At 39.8% G+C, this 18,439-nt stretch overlaps 3 protein-coding genes across 3 annotated transcripts in view; all 3 read right to left on the reverse strand.

The window, feature by feature from the left end:
- LOC108578883 (uridine 5'-monophosphate synthase) overlaps window positions 1-1,204 on the reverse strand; it is a 1,629-nt gene extending 425 nt beyond the window's left edge. Inside the window, exons 1-3 of the mRNA XM_017942293.1 lie at window positions 1,043-1,204; window positions 479-962; window positions 1-403 (exon numbers count right to left, since the gene is read on the reverse strand). Coding sequence (XP_017797782.1) covers window positions 1-403; window positions 479-962; window positions 1,043-1,204 — 1,049 coding nt within the window. The remainder of the gene's footprint in view (window positions 404-478; window positions 963-1,042) is intronic.
- A 486-nt stretch (window positions 1,205-1,690) lies between these two features.
- Window positions 1,691-3,981, reverse strand: LOC108578849 (signal recognition particle subunit SRP68). The gene is made up of 3 exons (XM_017942257.1): window positions 3,845-3,981; window positions 3,164-3,501; window positions 1,691-3,101 (listed from the first exon to the last, which is right to left on the reverse strand). The coding sequence occupies exons 1-3, from the start codon at window positions 3,936-3,938 to the stop codon at window positions 1,806-1,808; spliced, it is 1,728 nt and encodes a 575-aa protein (XP_017797746.1). The 5' UTR covers window positions 3,939-3,981; the 3' UTR covers window positions 1,691-1,805.
- Window positions 3,982-16,165: 12,184 nt separating this feature from the next.
- Window positions 16,166-18,439, reverse strand: part of LOC108578908 (extracellular serine/threonine protein CG31145) — a 67,732-nt gene continuing 65,458 nt past the window's right edge. The window contains exon 7 of the mRNA XM_017942324.1: window positions 16,166-17,343. Within this exon, the coding sequence (XP_017797813.1) occupies window positions 17,142-17,343 (202 nt within the window). The 3' untranslated portion in view covers window positions 16,166-17,141. The remainder of the gene's footprint in view (window positions 17,344-18,439) is intronic.

An 18,439-nucleotide genomic window follows, 5' to 3' on the forward strand; every position in this document is an offset into this window, starting at 1 on the left:
CCGTCTATAATACTTTGACCAGTAACTGCGTGTACTGTAACAACATCTGCCCATTCCGCTATTTTATATACACCTTTTTGATACTGTAAAGCTACTGTGTTACCGATATCGGCAAATTTTCTATCCTCCATTAATAGAAAATTATGTTTTTCAGCTAGCTGTTTTAAACGTTTTATGAAATCATCGTTAAAATCTTCCACTATATCTACATGAGTTTTGAGCATCACAATATGCGGTCCTGTTAAATCAGCCAACTCTAAAATAGCGTCGGCTTCAGTCAAGTCTGCTGCCAAGCATATTGTAGACTGTTTTGCTTCCATTAAGTTAAACAACTTAGTGGCAATTGCATTTTTGGTTTTGCTTGCACGAACGTGAAACGTAGTCTTCAATCGTTTTTCTGAAGCTGTTTCAAACGAAAAATTCAAATTATTTAATCTCATAGAATATGTAATTAATTTTTTACCAAATATTTTTTTACCTTGAACTGCAGAAGCAGGTACTTGATATTTTAACAAATAATCAGTCACCTCTTTTACAATTTTCAACGTAATTTTGTTAGCTTCTAAGAGGTATGCTAAGAGTTTTGTAACTGTATACAAACTCTTCATTTTAATTCCATGATTCTCTATATTTTTTCTGCCACCTTGTTCTCTATCAATTACCACAAATGCTTTTGTCACTTTCAATCCTTCCCTCCTTAAAACATTTACTGTTTCTAGAATACTGCTACCACTTGTAACTACATCTTCAACGATTACACATTGATCTCCTTGTTTAAATCTGCCTTCTATCTGTTTCTTTGTACCATATGCCTTTGCTTCTTTTCTTTTAATCAACATGGGTATGTCTGTGTCAGCTGAAATCAAAGTTGCCAAAGGTAAAGCTGTATAAGGGACACCGCATATCTGTGCTATGTCTGCAGAGTCTTTTGCAAATGTCCATAATGTTCTAGCCAGGCGAATCTGCACAAGGTATAAAGGTAAGTGTTAAAAATCATATTAATTTCTTTGGTATTCATAAAAATATTGTTGAATAAATTTACCATTATTTTTGGATGCGAGATTATCACTCGTAAGTCGAAATACACTGGACTTTTCAGACCAACTTTTGTTACATATTCCCCAAATTTTAATGCGTCTATTTCATAAAGAGAAATAGCCAGTTCTTTTAATTCGGTATCCGTAACATTCGAATTTTCCGACATGATTTTTTTCTTTTTATGTAAGTAAGCGGTCTGAAACACTTGTGATAACACGAGAAGATTTTTTTAACGATTAAGGTTAGCTGGTTACCTTAATGTTGTACGGTTTTTATTTCGTTCTATATTTTTACGAAATTTGTCGTCTCTTATGATATAAAAATAAATACACCGAACGTACGTAATAATTATATTCAATATAAAATGTCTAATAACGGTCTTCTGATTATCTTGAATTTAGTTTGGTGTGGTGCGGTAATCTACCGTTCGCCTTGTTCGATATCTAAATTTTTCCGCGCGTAAACTTTTTTCCGTGAAAGGAGTATTTAGAAAGATATTACGGCATCCAATAAAACAGCCTACCATTTAATGTTTCGAGCTGTGAATAAACGATTAAATTATATTCTAGAAAGTTAGGGGGTTAAATATAAATAAAAAGTCCAACACATATTAATAATATCTTCTTTATTTCTTTTATTCAATATTGCTGTTGTTATAAGTGAAAACTTGATTCTCGTCGAGGCGATTGAATACCGTTAAAATACCTTATCGCACCTCGTGTGATAATACACAGAGTAGAGTGCCTTTCGAGATTAGTTTTCTCGTTTTATATGTTTGCCCAACCCCAGAGACCTTTAACAAATCCTGTAAGACCAGCTTGGCCGCCTTTCTTAGCTTGGTCACCCAGCTTCTCGGTTAAATCAGGGAATTCGACCATATTAAAGGCCAAATCGAAAAATAGTGGTTTGCAAGGTATAGGCTGCATAGTTGGTGGCAATTTGTAAACATTCGGTTGCTTCGTGAGAAGAGCAGGATCTTCTCTGAACTCGTGTAGACGTTCGTACAAAGGTTTTTTCGTTTTCGTATATTTATTAACACCAGGCTCCTCTTCCTGTTCCTCTTCCAAGACACTGTGCGCGTGTGCCGCATACTTGGCACCTTCGATAGAAGTCTCCAACTTCTGAATAGCTTCTCTTAATGATTCTGGAAGCACTTTTCCATATTCCATAGCGTTTTTCACATGTTGTGCGGATCTTTGATACAAAGCCATGGCTTCACGCCATCGGTGAAGATTAGCCAGTGCTTGGGCCATGTAGTAACACCTAAACGCTCTGTAACTTTTCGTCTTAGCTTCCTGCTCGCGTAAAAATTCCTCGTCGTCCTGCAGCTGCGATATTTCTACAAGATTATGAAGAGCTGCCTCATATAGTCGCACAATATCCTGTGGCTTCGCTTTTGCAGACTCCTCCGCCGTTTTTATTAAAGCCAAGTTTCTCTCTAAAGTACGAGACAGTCTAATGTATTGCAAATATGTGATTAAATGCTGCTGAGGGGACAGTTTATCGTTGTCTTTGCTCTTCAATTCGTTCTTGAAAGAATCTCTCACGACTGAGATTGCATCCTTGCAATCTATCAGATGCGCCTCCAGTAGATCGATCTTAGCTTGATTCGTGGCAGCTTTTTCTAACGTTTGATTCAATCTAGAATCGGCAATAAGCAGACCAGCCGCTCTAGGTGGCACCATGCCACAAGATTTTCCACGCCAGGTCACCTCTTCGGCGTTCGCCTGTTTCTCTCGCGTCTGAGCTATCAACGAGTCTAAACTAGCTAGCAATTCGCCGCTCAGCTGACCCCTCATTTGCATTAAATCATCTATGGCAGTGGTATCTCCGATGTTGTAAGCGCAGTATCTAAGGCTAGGAGCAAGCTCTTCGACGCGAGCGTTGTACATCACTTGCTCAGATTCTTGTAGAGCAGATGCCAGTTTTCCATACACTACTTGAGCCTTTTTTAAATTCTCCATTGCTTTCTTCCATAGCTGCAATTCAAAATGTAAAGATCCGTGTATCCATGCTACATAGGCTTGAGCTTCTAGCTTTGTTCTTGCATCACAGTTGACATTCTGAAAAAGATATTTGCATTAAAATGTGGACATTCTTTGACATGGAAAAAAGTTTCTCTCACCTCTATTAATTCTTGTAACTGTAAGGAGTATGCAGCAGCTTTTCTTAGCCTGGATATCAAATGAAACTTTTTCCTTGGTTCTGTATTAGATTCTTGACGCAGCTGCATGGCATAGCTCCAAGCACGTTCTGCCATTACTAAGGGAACTTGTAAAAATTTGTCATCGGTAACCACAGCAGATGTTATGTCCCTTTTCTTAAAATGACGCCTGTCCCCTTGTGGAACTTTTAAAACCTTCCTCAGGCGCCTGAGCCTTCTTGAGCAATAACCACGGTACCTCTGATAGTCACCATGTCTCAACCCATGTTGCTGCTGTGCATGTTTTATTATTTTCAAGACTATTCAGTTGTTAAGTGATCATAGAATTGCATGGTTCTTGGGAATGTAAAAAAAATGAACGACGTTAATTAACTATATTTAATTGCGCTGTACTAACATTGTGCGAAATGTCAATAATAATGTAAACATAAATAAAAACATTATCGTAGATGCCAAAAGACATTTCCTAATATGTTGTTATCGTATGTAGATTTACATAGAAGGATATTATTTCATTCGATTTTGCATAATGACTAGTATATTTGATATAAAATCACACGGGATGACAAACATAGGTTAGGAAATGACATATGGCACTGACAGAACAATATTCATATACGAAAAATTTTCTGAAAAGGATACTTTCCAGCGAGTACGTCTTCGGTTCCTTCGATATCGCGTCATCATTTACTTGATTTTCTTTCAACGATTCGCTATTTTTCTCTTCGACAACCATCGTACTATAACCACGTATTCAATATTCACCAAGTTCTTTCACCACGAATCGAACAATCACAAAATAACTATAACCGTGTAATACAGTTTTTATTTCATTAGGTAAAATACGGCGGTCTGTTTGAATACTAATTAGTTATGCTATAAACGATAACGATAAATTTCAATTTACATTTACTTGTAACACTAATTTGAATGGTGTTATTGTAAAAGTTCCAGGCTCGTGTTAAAGAACAGCTCGCACTTAGAGCAAATATAGTAATTAATATTTCAAGGAACTTTCATCAATAATTGTAAAATGTAACAATAAAAACATTTAAATAAAATATGAACAACAATTTAATTACCTCTCCCTGTTTACCTTTTAATCGAAAAATTTTCGAAGTAACGTCGAAATTGTATATAATTATACCATTAGATTTATTTATACATAAAGAATATAAATCGATCACCTTACAGAATGAAAGTGTAAATAAAAATTTTTACTTCATTATCTAACAATTGTGTCTTAATTTAAATTCTTAAATATATGTGCTTTGTCTTAAAGTGAAGTTATTTTAAATTTTATTGGTTCTTTTGTTATGTGTACATTAGGATAAAAAAGAAAAGGAAAAAGGGAGCAAGGATACAACTCTAGAAACGAATTAGACAAGGAAAGGAATAGGGATAGATAGGGAGAGCAACAGTACCGTGTGTTAGACAAGGAAAGGAATAGCGGTACACAAGGATAGAAACAGTACTGTGTGTTAGACAAGGATAGCATTAGAGTAATGAGATAGACAAGGAGAGGTATAAGGTTAGACAAGGATAGAGAAAAAGTGGGTGGACGAAACTAACGCCATCTCGCGTTTGGCTTCGCGAAGTAACGACTTGTTAATAGGATAACAGAATATAAACAGAGTTATTAGACAAGGAAAGCACTACTGTGCGACAAGGACAGAGCGAAAATGTTTCCTATTGGCTGGTGGTCACCCAAGCTCGACCAACCACAGGCTAAACCAAGTCCATCGGGGAAAAATCATTAATAACTCATTAATTACGATGATTTTGTGAACTTTTAGAGTTGAAGAATGAAGAGTGGACCTTCAGCAACTTTCACATATACTTTTCAGTTCTCTAGACCCTTTCGATAATTAGTTATTAATCATTTTAGTACGCGAAGTCAGGAACGATACCGCATACCGTGAAGTATCTTTCCGGTTTTTCAATAATTTCATAGCTTTTTACTAAATTCCCATACAAATAACTACATGCGTTTGAAAAGCAGTTCCCTTAGCTAAATTCTTTTATAAGTTTTATTAACATATTCCGTTTAGTTTATGAGTTATTAAACATTAAAGGGTAGCGTCTCCTATTCATCGCAGTCGTATATAGTGAACTGTTATCAACAATTGCTAATATCAATTAAACCACACCACTTAGAGCTACCAAACCAATTGCAGAATATAGACAAAGGTTCATTCTACATTCTGCATGCTTAAAAGTGCATAATTTATCACGTGTTTCTATTAAAATAACGAAAATGTGTTACGCTTGAATGCGACGTATTTAAACGGATGTAATACGTTTACGGTTTTTCAATAGTTTCATAGCTTTCCGCTAAATTCTCGTGCAATTAATTATATGTATCTGAAAGGCAACTCCTTTACCTACATTCTTCTCTTATTTTTATTAATATATTCCGTTTAGTTTAGGAGATACTGAGTATTCTTTGGGTGAGTGTTGCAGGCGTCGTATTCAAGTGTAACACATTTTCGTTATTTCTGTCGATATGCGTAACTGATTATGCACTTTAAGGCGTGAAGAATGTAGAATGAACCTTTGTCTATATTCTACAATAATTTTTGTAGCTCTAAGTCGTGCGGTTTAATTGATATTAGCCATTGTTTAGAACAGTTGACTATATATGAGTACGATGAACAGAAGACGCTCTCATATAATTTTTAATAACTCATAAACTAAACGGAATATGTTAATAAAACTTATAAAAGAATGTAGCTAAGGGAACTGCTTTTCAAACGCATGCAGTTATTTGCATGAGAATTTAGCGGAAAGCTATGAAATTATTGAAAAACCGGAAAGATACTTGACGGTATGCTGTATCGTTCCCGACTTTGCGTACTAAAATGATTAATAACTAATTATCGAAAGGGTCTAGAGAACTGAAAAGTATATGTGAAAGTTGCTGAAGGTCCCCTCTGTATTCTTTAATTCTAAAAGTTCACAGAATCATCTTGATTAATGAGTTATTAATGATTTTTCCCCGACGGACTTGGTTTAGCCTGTGGTTAGTCGAGCTTGGGTGCCCGCCAGCCAATAGGAAGCGTTCTCTCTTTGTCCTTGTCGCACAGTAGTACTTTCCTTGTCTAATACCTCTGTTTATATTCTGTTATCCTATTAACGAGTCGTTAGTTCGGGAAGCCAAACGCGAGATGGGGTTAGTCTCGGCCCCCCACTTTTTTCTGTCCTTGTCTAACCCTATACCTCTCCTTGTCTAACTCATTACCCTAATGCTATCCTTGTCTACCGCTATTCGTTTCCTTGTCTAACACACGGTACTGTTGCTATCCTTATCTATTCTTACTCCGTTCCTTGTTTTACTCATGTAACATTGAGAAAATCGTCAGGAATGAAGTATTAACAGGTTAGTTGATTTTTAACACAGAAATTCTTCGTATTATTAAGTAGTTTAAAATTGATATTTATAATAAATTTTTCATTGCTTCAACATTACTAGTAACGTAGATAGTAAGATAAAGTTTCTGGTTCACTTTTAAATACCTTCATTGTAGAATAATTAGTGTTTCCAGTTAAATAACAATTTAGACGGTAGTTTATAATTATTGGATGCGTTAAATAGATTCATTGCATGATTTAACTTAACAAAACAGCTTAATTTTCTTAGTTTCACGTTTATTTAACAATTGCATGCAGTAGATTAGTTAATAATTGTTTATAACTTCTATTGAATATTGAAAAATTAATGTTCCTTTTGTGTGCACTACAGATGGAACTTTGAAGCAACCACAGCAATCAAGGAAAGGACAGGAACATCGGGAAACATCAAGAAACGCAATTACTTAAGGAAAAATCAATTATTTATTGTAAGATAAGTGTATGAAATGTATTTTACAAAAGGTTACAATACACCAGTGTTACATTAACAGCATTTTACCGTCTATTTATTTCTCCCTTACACACCAAATCCACTTCCTTTTGCGAAACACTTATTGTTTAAATAATACGCCATTAAAAAATGAAGTACACTAAGTTCGGGCAGAGTTAGGAAATCTTGAAATTTGTCGGATTCGCGAAAAATGCACAATGTTGCAAAACGCGTTATCGCGTTTGCAACTTTGTTGCCGCGAGCCGTTCTCGAAAATTGCACATTGTTGCACGACGCCCCCGTTTTGCAACATTGTGCATTTTTCGAGAACGATTCGCGGCAACAAAGTTGCAAGCGCGATCTCCCCTTTTTGCAACTTTGTGTCGCGCGCGCGACTCTCGAAAAAGGCACAATGTTGCGACCGTGGGTTTTCGGGTTTGCAACTTTGTTGCCGCGAGTCGTTCTCGAGAAATGCACAATGTTGCAAAACGGGGCGTCGTGCAACAATGTGCAATTTTCGGGAACGGTTCGCGGCAACAAAGTTGCAAACGCGATAACGCGTTTTGCAACAATGTGCAATTCTCGCGAATCCGAGAAATTTAAAAATTTTCCGAGATTTCCTGCGGGTCAACCATAAGTCAGACGTCGAAATTTGTTCAAGCCAGTGGTGCAGGTCAACCATTTCTCGGACTCTCGAAAATTTTCGCGATTCGCCAGTAGTGCAGGTCGGCCATTTCTCGGACGCTCGGAAATTTTCGGAGGTGGCCAGTAGTTCAAGTCAATCGCTTCTCAGACATGCCAAAATTCTCCAAGTCCGAAATACGAAGCGGAAATAGCAGCTTTGTTTACTAATTTATTAACGTATCGATTGTATTAAAGCTTCTGTTTTATTTGCAAGTACTTCGATCTATGAATAATTAGCGTTTCTCGTTAAATAACAATTTAGATTTGTTTCATTTAAAAATAGAGGGTACAAGGCCATCACAGGAGTAAAGGAAAGGATTTCAACTTGAGTAGAAACGAAGAAATGCAATTATTTATCGTAAGATAACTGTACAACGTGTATTTTCCAGAAGTTACAATATACCAGTATTGTTTTACAGCATACTACCAGTCTATCTATTTCTCCCTTAAACACCACATCCATTTCACTCGTTCCTTAAACAATGCTCCATTCTAAAATTAAATAAACTAAGTTCGCAAAGCACCGGGAGCCCGTGTATGTCGCAAAAGTCCTCGGATTCCAGCGAAAACTTCAGAAATTGCGGAAAAATGGCTTCCCGGGTAGGCTAGTCGTCGTCTGTTGATCTTCTCGTGTCAAATTTGACGTCATTTCCAAAAATCAGCCAATCTGAGGTACCTCCGTTAAAGAATTGTTCCGCAGCTTCAATCACAGTTTATCTGTAACAGAAAGAAAACACTGTTAGCTAATGTAAATACTACAAAAGCATCAATTTCCTTAAACAAGCTGCATATCGGGAGAGTTAATATTTCAGAAAAGATATATGAAACAATTCACAAACGTACCAACTTTCTCTTCAGCAAACGCACGTCCGTTCGATCCAACAATGTGCCCAAAAACTTCGGTCATCTGAACAAACTGGAAACAACTAATTTCACAATAGACTGTTAGAGTTAAGGAATTACAGAAAAAGGACGAAGGGCAGTCAGCATTGCATAACAAGGAAGTTTAGACCGTACAATTTATATCCGCAAAACCAACAGTGTAAAGAAAACTTATCAACAAATAAAGATAATTCCTAAAATCCACCGTCTAAAGTGAATCGACGACACTAGCAAGAGCACTGTCTACGGACTGAGAATGCTCCTACGCAACGCCCTAATATTGTCTACGACCCCGCTTGGGACCTAAGGGCCTTTTGTCACGTATCATAAACATTTAGATCTTTACTAAACAGAGGTGGTAAACGTACACAAAAGTAATATATACTTCCTAGTAAGGCGTTAGATTAATTTTTGTTATATCTAACTGACTGATAAATCTAGCAATAACATGGTCGTAATTTCACGAAACGACCTTAATATATTAATTCCTTTAACAATCAAAGCAATTGTATCAAATCTGAGCACTTAAAAAGTCAGATTTGAAACATTATCATCTTTTTGCTTTTCAACAAATATCCCAGTTATAGCTGAAAAGAACGCCTAGAATTTCGTGTCGTCGGAAAGAAGGAAGTTCCTTCCAGCATGTTTAGTTGCAAAGCTTCTCCCGACGGCAACTTGACGTGGGAAAGGGTTTCGACAAAATTCACGTCGATTCACCTTGGTTTTCTCGGTTTATTAATACGGCTACACCTATTCTCATTGATGAGAATTCGATACTGGTCTCTTGATGAGCTTTCGTGGCCGAGTCACCCTGATTGGTGATTTCCAAAACGATTCTCCGATGCACCGACACCCCTTCCCGTTGCACCCAAAACGCGCTATTTCAGGGAAGGGATGCACAACGACCGAAGGAACGTTTGGGAATCCTGCGGAGTCTCCGCGAAGTCGGGACTTTCTCGCGTAAAGTGGGCCTAGTCACGAAATATCGAGGCCTACTTGTCCCTTGAACTCTTCGAGACTCCATGGCCTCTCGAGTTCTAGCGACCGAGTGTCGGAGGCCACTTGTAACCACTTGTGAAGCCATAAATCCGGCTACAGGACTTAGGTTGGCCCACTTGTCCCTTGAACTCTTCGAGACTCCATGGCCTCTCGAGTCCTAGCGACCGAGTGTCGGAGGCCACTTGTAACCACTTGTGAAGCCATAAATCCGGCTACAGGACTTAGGTTTGCCCTATTTTACGACTAAACAACAAACATTGCAAAACGTTAAAAAGCCCAATGTTCCTTTAACCAACGAAGCACTGTCGAACGAACTAATTCCCGATCCACCGTCACGATTAAAGCAACAACTGTTAAACGAACTTTATACTCGTTTCTCAACTAAACGACACCTTTCTCTATTCTCTTACCGAGAGCATTCTTACACCTTCCGGTAAGTTCGCCGCTGGAAAACCCGTTGAAAATGCGACAATCTCGGTACAACTATACCGGGACGCAGGTTCCGTGGGGTGCTTAACACGAGAATGCGTCCATTTAAAGGACAAACCCGGCCGCCGGAGAAGAAACACTTACCCGCCGTCTCTTCAGCGAAATCCCCGCGATTATGCAAACGGCGCATTAAAATGCATCCCGTCGAAACGTTCGACGTTCCCGTGGAAAACTGCACCTTCGAAACGTCGCGTGCCATTGCACGGTTCCCTTATAATCCCGAGAATCCACTGAATATACCCGCTTCCTTAAATGATCATCGCTTCGACGCTCCTCCGGATGCTCTTCCACGCCGAAAAGGAACCGTGACCGATGGTAAGTTATGCGATAGATCGAGGGAAACGATATCGAAGGGACGAACGAGGCATGGTGGAAGCTCTTGGAATTTCCGAAAGCGGGAGAATTTCGGAGAAGCAATCTGAGAGGAGATTTTCGGTGGGAAATTTAGATAGACTGTGTTTCGGAGATTTGACCCTTTACTCGTCCTGACAAGTCTCCCTCTGTCGAAGGTCAGTATGCTTCGGTCTAGAAAACTAGTCTCCCGACAGCAAAGTGTTAATTTGCAGTCCTGTGTCGAGTCGGACTCGATGTAAGAATTTTTGCCTTTTGCCAAAAACACCGTTCGATGCATTATTCGAATCTCTTTAAATGCAACGTTCAAAGATACCCAAGGGAGGATAGAGAGAAACAGGTTTCACGTGGTTGGAGTGGAAACTAAAAGCGTGTCCTTAGCGACACTCGGTTATAACACGATACGATGCATAATACGAAACTCGAGAGCCCTCGGTGTACGTATATTTATAACCGGCCAACGAAATAATACATCGTCCATCGGAAGATTTGTCGACCAGAAATCACCGCCTGTCTCAACTTTAACGGATGCTTTATCCTGACACGAGAATCATCTTCAACGCTGAAATAGAAACGTGAAAATAACACAATTCCAAGCGTATAGTCGGGGCCACGATATAGCGAGGTCGTAAAATCGGTTAGGCGTCAAAGTAAACATGTTTTAGCTGCTGGGACCCCGAAATTGACAGAAATACGAGCAGATAAGTACTTGAAACCATTGTCAGGACCGTACGAAGAATTCTTGTATCCAGCGAAAGTCAACTGATTCTAATATACTTACTGAAAACTGCATGCAGCTAGGACAAATTGGGGTTTCTCCCTCTGGGCGAAGCCGCTTTTGGAAATACGGTTACAGGTAAAGGTCTTATTGATGTCTTTAGCATCTTAGTTTATCTACTCGTGTTATATACAGATAGAAAGTTTCCATTTGTAAATGAAATACCATTTTCTACTTGAAGTACCAAATCATATGCTACCATTCGTTTATTGTTGGAACCCTCAAACAGACTGCAACACACGGCCTTGAGTGCCGCAACATCAATCGGTGCCGATTCTTGAGAGTTTAATTTACGACCTCGCTATACCGTGGCCCCAACTATACATTTCACCGTTGATTCCGACAAAGCAATCGTGTGAAAAATTAAAAGACGAACGTTCTTCTTCTCCTTTGAAATTTTCATCCTGTTGGTCCTGTCCTTCGATCGCCAGGCAATTAACGAGACAACGTTCCCTCCAGCGAGCCTAAATCGTATCTTCGGACTGTCGTTTCTCACTCGAGAGGAGAAAACGGTGGAAATTTCGGTGGGATTAAAAATTGAACGAGGGAGAGACTGGAAGCACGAACGAAAGAGGAAGCAGAAGAGAAACGTGGATAATGTTTATCAGGGCGCATTCGACCGTGAGTTTTTCGTCTCTCCCCGATAAATCAACCCTGAACGCCTCGTCCCTTTGTGATCTTCGACGACGTTCTCAACTTTCTTCTTCCAGCGGAAAAGAAACGTTGGTCCCGCAACTTTTCGCTGTCTTCTCTTTCGCTTCTCTCCCCTCGCGGTGATATAAATTTCTGCTTGGCCAAAGGGAAGAGGAAAGTCTAGCAGCGAATCCGCTCGAGATGGTCCAGCAGTCAACAACACCATTCGACCATGCACAGTTGTAGATCTTCTCTCGACACAACTTTCTCTCTTCGAATATTCAACGTGAAAACATCGAAACTTCGAATCATTTTGCCTGCGAGGAAAGAAAGAAAAATAAATAATCGATGGACGAAGTTATCTGTGCATTTAGAAATTCGAGCGTTTAGTTTGTTCAACCGAGAAGATTTCGATAGGGGAATTTCCATTGAAAGTTGTCCAACGGGAAAACCTCGAGAAAATATTCTCTGCGGCTTTGTGAGCGTGTTGTCTCCTGTTGGAAAATTCACAGCTTTTTCTCTCCGCTGATCGATTGATCCGCCAATTTCAGCTCGTCATGCCACGAAAATACACCGAATTATCCGGCGATTTTCGAACAAAAGACACCGGAAACTTTTCCACCAGACAGCAACGGAAAGCTCGGGCTGGTAAACAAATCCTGTTGACGATCTCAGACTCCTTTGAAATCTTCAAAATATGCCACTCGCAATTATCTCGCTCGACGATACTCCCAACGAACTTTCGTCCCCTCTCCAAATCAAAATATTACTCTTTCTCTGATTGAACTTCCGAGAGAGTGAGAAACGTTTCCGAAATTTCGCTCGAGAAGCGTTAAAACGTAGAAATGAATTCTTTTCGACTGGATTCGCATAATTGATCCAAAGGCACCGAGTTTCTATGATATTCGCAAGCTGGCAGAAAAATGGCAAAAGGTCGTCGAGAACAATGGAAATTATTTCAGCTTTTTCTTTTTAAATAAAACTTTAATAATTATTTGGGTACAATTATTGCACTCAAAAATCGGGAAGATCTCATTTCTATGCCTGATCAATGGGAACAAGAGGAGGAAGCGTTAAGTAGATTTGGTCGAGCATCGAGCAGACACGAAGTTTCGAAGATATCAGCTCGCATGATCTTGTATTACATTGTACGAAGTAAACACATACACCAGATCATTTTGCGAAAGTCACGGTGACTTGTTTCGAAGGGTTTCACTTCCGGTTTGAAAGTTGGCGAATTTCTACGCGACACTGGGCGTTGAAAACTTTCGGAAAATCGAGGAGGATCTTTCTCTCTATCTCGTTGGCCTTTCGGAAACTTTCATCTCCAGTGGGATTCTGGCGATACAACCACGCCTTGCAAATAATTACTTCCGACGGAACAAAGCGCCGTCATTAACTGCCGTGGTACTCGGTTCAAAAATTCGGCCGTATCTATTTGCTCGCCTTCGAAATAATCGCACGTTTCTTCCTAGATTTTTCGGATGGCCTCCTTTCACCTTATTTCGGGATCTTTCTGTCATTTCTTTTTCAATTTTCAAGCGTACTGCGTGCTATTTACATTTTCGCCAACTTTTAGCGAAGTTTCGTTCAATTTTCAAGCATATTATGCATTTTTGCCAATATTTAGCGAATTTTTACTCACTTCTGAAGCATACTGTGGTGACTGATCCGCCGGCGATCGAGTCCGACACGCGTGAGTGCGAGCGTGAGCGAAAAGTAGAAGAGGCACGCGAGCCCCGAAAAAAGGCAGTTGAGGGTAGCGCGCCGAGGCTCGGAACTTGCCATGCGACAGTGTATACTTTTTTCCCCGACGAATTGATCCCACAATAATAGAATTTTTATTCACTTCTCAAACCCATTATTCCTTCAATCTCCTAAATCTCGAAATCATAATTACAACGACTCTCCATTTCCCTCGAGTGAAAATAAAAGTGCACGAAACTCTCCAATTCCAGTAACCAGAGAAACCATTCAAGAAAACTAAAAATCACCGCTAAACTATAACTCACCAGGTATCACCTAACATAAAAAAGAAAAGAATGTAAAAGAAGGACTCGTTTGTTTAGCCGTTTCTCTGTACAGGCACATCGGAACGACGAGTGGCGTGGAATCAAGCCACCGTTTCTACATTCGTCTGCATGAGAAATTTCAGATGTCAGGAAACAGACATCCTGGCCAGGACGTCTAACGTCATAGGCAAAGCCGAGATTGCGTAATTAACAGGATATATCCTTGCCAACCCTCCCCTGTGTCGGCAGCAACTGGTTCCACATCTTGCAAAGGGGGATTCAGATCGTGTTACGCTCCTGTCGGTTACAGGAACCATTTGCTAAAGCCGCCTAAGACGACTATCAAGATTGATTGGAATCTCCAGTTCCCACGGCGGGCCTCTCTCCCTCTCTCTCTCTCTCTCTCTCTTGCCACACAGACGATTGTTTTTCCATTGTAATTCCATTGTTCACGCTCTTCTTCCGAATTATTTTCTTTCCAGAATATCGTCGTTATTTATTCAGACACGCGTAGATCTGCGCGTAGAATTGAGCGCAGGATCGAGTGAAGCATCACAGTTGACAGTATTCACCTATTATACCTGTAAATTAATTGGAACAGTAATTGTAGTTCATTAATAATCACAGAGATTCTATTATACGTGTGACAGACTCTGTCGAAATTATTATAACACCGATTCTGCAATTTCGATCGTCAATATATCACGTTATTATCGTTACCAATTAACATATTCACCTGTAACTTTCACAATTGCTCGACTCTTTTTAACCATCTCTCGCCGTCGCGAAATTCTAAGCAATTCCTCCGGCAAATTCTATATTTCATTTTTCTTTTTGTTCAAAGTTGAAGTTTCGCTGAAAATTAACGAGCAACCGAGAGATTGAAGGAAACAGAATTTCCTAGGCGAGTATCTAATAATTCGTTCGCGTAAGTATACCGTGATTAAATGCACAGTTGGCGCTGGAAATGGAAAGTTTCGAGCGAACAGCGTCCCGTTCGCGCGGTCTTATTGATCTTCCGCGAAAATTCCCCGTTTACCTTTCCACGTGAAGACGAAAAGTTTCTCATGGGAAGGGAAGTTCCGACTGTGGAATAAGGGTACCAACGTCGCGGATAAAACGCCAGTTTCGTAGAACTTTACACACGAGAGTCGGCGCGTGTATCCGACGATCTTGCGAGAAATACCAGGGAAATCCAGCTTCTCCACGATTAATCTATTAATTCGACATTTTTTACTATTTCACCGTACCTTCGCGTTCAAAAATTCCCAAGGGAACCTGAATTCTCCGGTACTCCAACGAGTGACAATTATTTTACAAATTCCACGTCGATTATTCCAAGAACGACACATTGTCGACGAATCTTTTTCAAGATTGAAACAAGTTAAAAACTGTTTGAACAATTCTACGACGGGAGACACGCAGGAGAGATTCGAAGATGGATCGAATCCTGGCGCAGCTCGAAAACAAAACGCTCCCAGGGAACGATGGTTATAATGAAAAGCAGCCGCGAATAGTAGTTTGGAAACTTTTAAATTCTGGCGCGCGACGTAATTAAAGGACCTGCTGAATCTTTCAACTTTCCTGCTTAATGAAACTCCGCGAAAAATTTCCTCCTTTTCTCCATCGTGTTCCTTTGTTTCACAACTCTTTCTCTCCTCTGTTTTTCCATTCGTCGAACACCGGAATATTGGCAACACACTTTAATCCACGCGTGAATTATTCTGAAAATCTGCTACTCGGATCGAGTTAACCAACAATTCTTCCTTTCCTTTGCTTCGACTGTTTCCTTTTTTTTTTCTACCAAGTTGGAAATTCACTTCACAACCGAGAGTTTGGCGCTGCAAAGCATGAGAAATGAAGTATTTAATCGCATAAAATTCCCTCGTTCAGAATTCCCCGCTTCCGTGTACTTACCTTTGACTGAAAACTGGAAGAAAAACGAGGCGAAGTTTGACCGGTAATGTTATTAAGCCAGGAAAGTTCAACGCGATATTTGAGGGTTCTGGACAAAAGTTTCGTAACAGCCCAAGAAATTACAATATTAAATTGAGCGAAATTAGTTCCGATCGGTTCTTTCTTTTATATTTACCTCACTATGTCGGAGGTAAATGGCTGGGAAGAAAAATAAAGTCTCACGAGTAGCTCTACCGTAACAGAAATTAACGACATTAAGAAAATTCTAGTCTCGCTAGTCTGAAAAATAGAAACAAAAATGAAATTAAAAAAGGAGAGGGTTTTGAAGTACACGAAAAAAATTCTTTAACAGAGTTCTTCATTCTCCTCATTGCCCAGACAAAAAGAAAAAAAAAAAGACATTTACGAGTTACCGGGTGCATTTTGAAAAAATGTTCACAGAGGTACTCTTTACATGCGTATGAAAAGCACACACTTTACAAAAAAGACACCTCGCACGCACACGCACGATGCTCGTCCACACGCAGTGGCGATATTATTCGCCGGTGAAAAGTGGATTCTCGTAAAAAAATCTGACGCTAGATCGTCGAGCAATAAGTGGATCGTGTTATCGCGAGGAACTGTGGCTGAGAAAATCGCTCGTCTCGCCGGGAAAACGATCTGCTCGCGCGATAAATCGCGAGCTTTCGATAAGTTTCATCGTCGAGGAACGATCTATGGATCCTTCTTCGGAGGGAATCAGTCGATACAGCAACACGCCTCGCTGTTTCTCCTCGTTTCTCTTTCACGACGAAACGTCATTTCGAAAATGTTCTGGCCCTGAAAAGCGACGTTCCTTTGCTCTGTTTCTTTTTTCTTACGATTTTTATATACACAAAAAGCAGGGCGCGGTTTCTCCCGAACGTCTGATTGTTAAAAACCTCTTTTCCTTCGTGTGCCGTTTTCGTATGATACATACACTATGTACAGGCCTCTCTTTTGTACAAGTCTAAGTAGTAAAAATAAAGCATAGAAGGAGAATATCCTGCTTGACAAGAAAAAGAACAAAACAGGTAACAATTTGGTGAAAATCTAACGAAACCAGAGATCGAGTTTATCGATCCTCGTTCGAATAAACAACGAATAAAAGATATTTCCAAAAGAGGAAGAAGAAACAAATAAAAATTCCCCTAGAACCATAAAATATATACCATTGTTCCATTCTATCGACATTCAAACCCACTCGTCGTTGACTCTTTCATATTTTACACACGCCTTTTTACACGTTTATTTTTACAGTGAACAGTGTCAGTTTCGTTTTTTCTCTATCAGCACTCTGAACGTTCGTTTCACTAAGCGGCCACTACGAAGGGGCTAGGATGCTGTGTCTTCGGTTTTCTCGTGCACCACTTGACTCGAATCCTCGCGATTCACGCAGTCTCTGATCGCTTGAAGGACCACGCGCACCCTTCTGTCCAAGGCTGCTAGATGTGGTTTCCATAGAACGGGAGCCACGGGGTCCCTCGCCATGCTTTTTCGTATCGCTAGGCTGAGGGGCACTGGTCCGTTGTGAAACCTGGAAGAGAAGAAAGAAATATACTTATAGTCGGGGCCACGAGGTCGTAAAATCGGTCAGACGTCAAAGTAAACATGTTTTAGCTGCCGGGACCCGAAAATTAGCCACGAGGTCGTAAAATCGGTCAGACGTCAAAGTAAACATGTTTTAGCTGCTGGGACCCGAAAATTGACAGAGATACGAGCAGATAAGTACTTGAAACCATTGTCAGGACCGTACGAAGAATTCTTGTATCCAGCGAAAGTCAACTGATTCTAATATACTTACTGAAAACTGCATGCAGCTAGGACAAATTAGGGTTTCTCCCTCTGGGGGAAGCCGCTTTTGGAAGTACGGTTACAGGTAAAGGTCTTATTGATGTCTTTAGCATCTTAGTTTATCTACTCGTGTTATATACAGATAGAAAGTGCAAAAAGATTGTGTAGCTTAATATTAACATATTTTCCATTTGTAAATGAAATACCATTTTCTACTTGAAGTACCAAATCATATGCTACCATTCGTTTATTGTTGGAACCCTCAAACAGACTGCAACACACGGCCTTGAGTGCCGCAACATCAATCGGTGCCGATTCTTGAGAGTTTAATTTACGACCTCGCTATATCGTGGCCCCAACTATACGTTGTCTTGACGAATGGAGAAAATGATTTTCGAACAGAGAATTTTTTATGTAAAATGATACAGAGCACTGTTGTTCAGCGCTAAATCCTACGCGTAGATCGTTATTTAACTCTTTCGCCGCGGCAGATTTAACGCGTAACGTGTGTGGCAGACGGTCAATTTTGAACCACGGCTGCAAAATTTGTTGTTTTGGCCGCACTGTTTTAGAATTCGGTTTATAAATTAAGGCGAAAGTGCGTAAGGATAAAATTAAGGTGAAAGTGCACCGAAAGGCTGCAACAGTGCAGTGCGAGCAAATTTTCGAAACGCCTATAGGCGCCAGTAGCAATGAAAGGGTTAATAAGAGCGTATTATTAAAAATTCTTATAAGAAAGGTAAACAATGTAGGATCGCGAGCGTTTTTGTGATGCCCGGTTTTGCCTGAATTTCTCGAAACAGAGGACAGGCATTCGGGTAACACTTAAATCGGAGAAA

The sequence above is a fragment of the Habropoda laboriosa genome, unplaced genomic scaffold, assembly GCF_001263275.1.
Source record: "Habropoda laboriosa isolate 0110345459 unplaced genomic scaffold, ASM126327v1 scaffold62, whole genome shotgun sequence".
Taxonomy (NCBI): domain Eukaryota; kingdom Metazoa; phylum Arthropoda; class Insecta; order Hymenoptera; family Apidae; genus Habropoda; species Habropoda laboriosa.